Source organism: Amphimedon queenslandica, unplaced genomic scaffold, assembly GCF_000090795.2.
Source record: "Amphimedon queenslandica unplaced genomic scaffold, v1.1 AMPQUscaffold_13452, whole genome shotgun sequence".
NCBI classification, from domain to species: Eukaryota; Metazoa; Porifera; class Demospongiae; order Haplosclerida; family Niphatidae; genus Amphimedon; species Amphimedon queenslandica.
In genome coordinates, this window is record NW_003546312.1 from 275,191 (window position 1) to 277,865 (window position 2,675).

General features: G+C 32.9%; 1 protein-coding gene across 1 annotated transcript in view; it reads right to left on the reverse strand.

Moving 5' to 3' along the window:
* The window catches only part of LOC100634100 (ranBP-type and C3HC4-type zinc finger-containing protein 1-like), an 8,950-nt gene extending 6,283 nt beyond the window's left edge, over nucleotides 1-2,667 (reverse strand). Inside the window, exons 1-5 of the mRNA XM_019995207.1 lie at nucleotides 2,455-2,667; nucleotides 1,572-2,008; nucleotides 1,430-1,514; nucleotides 1,326-1,385; nucleotides 1,093-1,182 (exon numbers count right to left, since the gene is read on the reverse strand). Coding sequence (XP_019850766.1) covers nucleotides 1,093-1,182; nucleotides 1,326-1,385; nucleotides 1,430-1,514; nucleotides 1,572-2,008; nucleotides 2,455-2,572 — 790 coding nt within the window. The 5' untranslated portion in view covers nucleotides 2,573-2,667. The remainder of the gene's footprint in view (nucleotides 1-1,092; nucleotides 1,183-1,325; nucleotides 1,386-1,429; nucleotides 1,515-1,571; nucleotides 2,009-2,454) is intronic.
* Nucleotides 2,668-2,675: the final 8 nt, after the last annotated feature.

Consider the following 2,675-nt stretch of genomic DNA (forward strand, 5'->3'; position numbering starts at 1 on the left):
AATTATTTGCTGCTTTTTAGTTAAGGGTACAAAACAAAAGTAATTTTGGAGTCAACATACGCCTCTGGTCTTTCAGTGATAAGCTATATCACTTATAAAAGGGTCTGGTTACCTTGCTTCTCAAGTTATTCTAATGAATATAAACTTAAATTAAAGAGTGCAGTTGAAATCTCAGAGAAAAATGTACAAAACAAAATTGACAGTAACAACATCTGCACTTAGCACTTGTGAACATCATTTTCAATAAGCCAATTTGCAGTATGGCTCATACAAAGGTATCAAGGGAAAGATAAGGCCTTGAACTCTGCAAATGAGCTATAGTTTTGAAATCAAGTGTGCTTTTACTGATGACAAACTGCTACAATACACCTCCATTTTGTGGTCAAAATAATTCGCGCCATCAACATACCAGATTGGTTGCTACTTGCTAGGATACTCATCATATGCCTGTAATAATTTCCGTGGTTTCCTATCCCTTTCCTTTTAACTCTAATATCTATGGGCTGTATCTGATTTACAGGCACCTCCCACTTGGGCGCTATGTGCCCTCATGGTCGGTACCTATAAATCAGATACAGCCCGAGTAGGCATGATATACCGTATAGCCAAAAATTTTCGAGGCTTAAAATTTCGTGAATAATGAAATTTATGGAGAAATTTTAAATTCCGTGATAAATATTTTCGTGATTTTATTTTAATAATAATAATGACCACGCCTTATTTAATTAAAACGTGGCAGATTCAATGTTTGAGACGGACTCTTGTGTGAAGGGGCACCATGTCTACAAATCAATGTGGACACCAGAGATAAGGAAGATCATCATCTTTGACCTAGGCAGTATGCTTAAAATAGCAATACAGAGTAACAGAGACATCAGCTTGACCGAGAACACGACTTGACACGAGGGCACATTTATTAGTAAGGCGTGGTTAACCACGCCCTCTCAATTAATATTAATTTTCGGGGGTTTAATTTTTCGTGATGCAAACAGTGATCACGAAAATACAAAATTTATTCCTCACTAAATTTTTTGGCTATACGGTATCTATTACATCCCACATATCGTCGTGTTATATATAACATATATATACCTGTTTTGCTTTGAAGAGATGATTGTAAACGATCTATTTCCATTTGCATTGCTTTTGTCATCTTCTTTTTGCTGTCTTTCTTCTCAAATTCTAAGTAATAACAGGAGAATCATTTGAATTATTAGTCAGCTACATGATCTATTAATTTAAAAATTATTAATGTACATGTATACATGGCAATATTCATATTAGATATTATTACTCAAAACAAGAATGTCATTATACACATGTACCTGATGATTGCATTGATGACTTATTGCTTTCATCAACTTCTCTACCTTCATATGAGATACCTTTAAATTATCAATAATTATAATTAATAATAATTAGTATATACCTAATGTGTCTATTGTAACCTTCAATTTAGCATTCTCCTCAAGTAAATTATCTCTTTCACTCTCTACCATTAGACTCTTCATCTCCTATCAAATATTAAAGTATACTATTAACTTTATATACATATACATACATTCACTAACCTCATCAATTGCAAGTTCATCATACACAGTATAGTAACCAATAGTTAAACTAATCAATCCCATCTCCTTTAGCATATCAATGTTATCTCTAGCTGTCACTAGTAAACTCTCCATCAGATAATGAGGAGCATAACAAGTAACAATGATGGAGTTCCCTTCCTTGATGACTACCACCTCCACTTGATTATCCTTGAATGTTTTTGATAGAAGGGCTTTGATATTGGAGAGAGAATGCTTGCTTGGATTCCATTTCAGAACAAACTTGATTGTCTCACAAGTGAGGAGAGAAGAGGATAATCTCTTAAGCTGACGATTACTAAACATTGTTAATTTGTCCTCACAGAATTCTTCCAAGTGTGTCTCATTACTTGAAGATGTTGAAGTACTTGCTTGTTGACAAGATGGCATGATTGTTACTGCTGAAGGAAATGACTTTCCTATTGTATTAGAATATCAATAAGTTAAGTGTATTTACTGTTGTAAATTGTGTATTTGTATATTTCCATTACAATTATTATTCTCTTTATTATGATTATTTGCATTGTTATGATTTCTGTTAATGTTATTATTCTTATTATTACTATAGCTGTTATTACTGTTTTGTATTACTATTGTTGCCATTGCTGTTATTACCATTTTGTACTATTATTATTGTTCTTATTTCTTATTTGTATGTGTACAATGTTTCTTTTCCCCATAGGCTGTGTTGTTATGTCATATTGTGTAACTGATGACGTCATAATTCTTTTCTTATATAATGCATGCTTTTATTCATTTTCTGTGTCGAGAGATTTGAGAGTTTTTTATGGTCCTTTTTGTTCAAAAGATAAGGCGTTCATCACGACCTCTGCTCGGTTACTACATTTACAAACTGTTCATTTACCATATTCCATTATTATATCACTAGCTAAAGACACTGCTTCCTTTGATTTCATTAGAATGCTTGTCAGAATACATAACTTGCTATGATCTTCAGCTACAGCACTTAATATTAGTAACATTGGATCTCCTACCAATGAATAACCACAACTCTTCACTTCTGTTAATGTATCCTTAGATATCAATCCCTCTGTATGTAAGAGATCAACTGATTCTTCAGTAAGA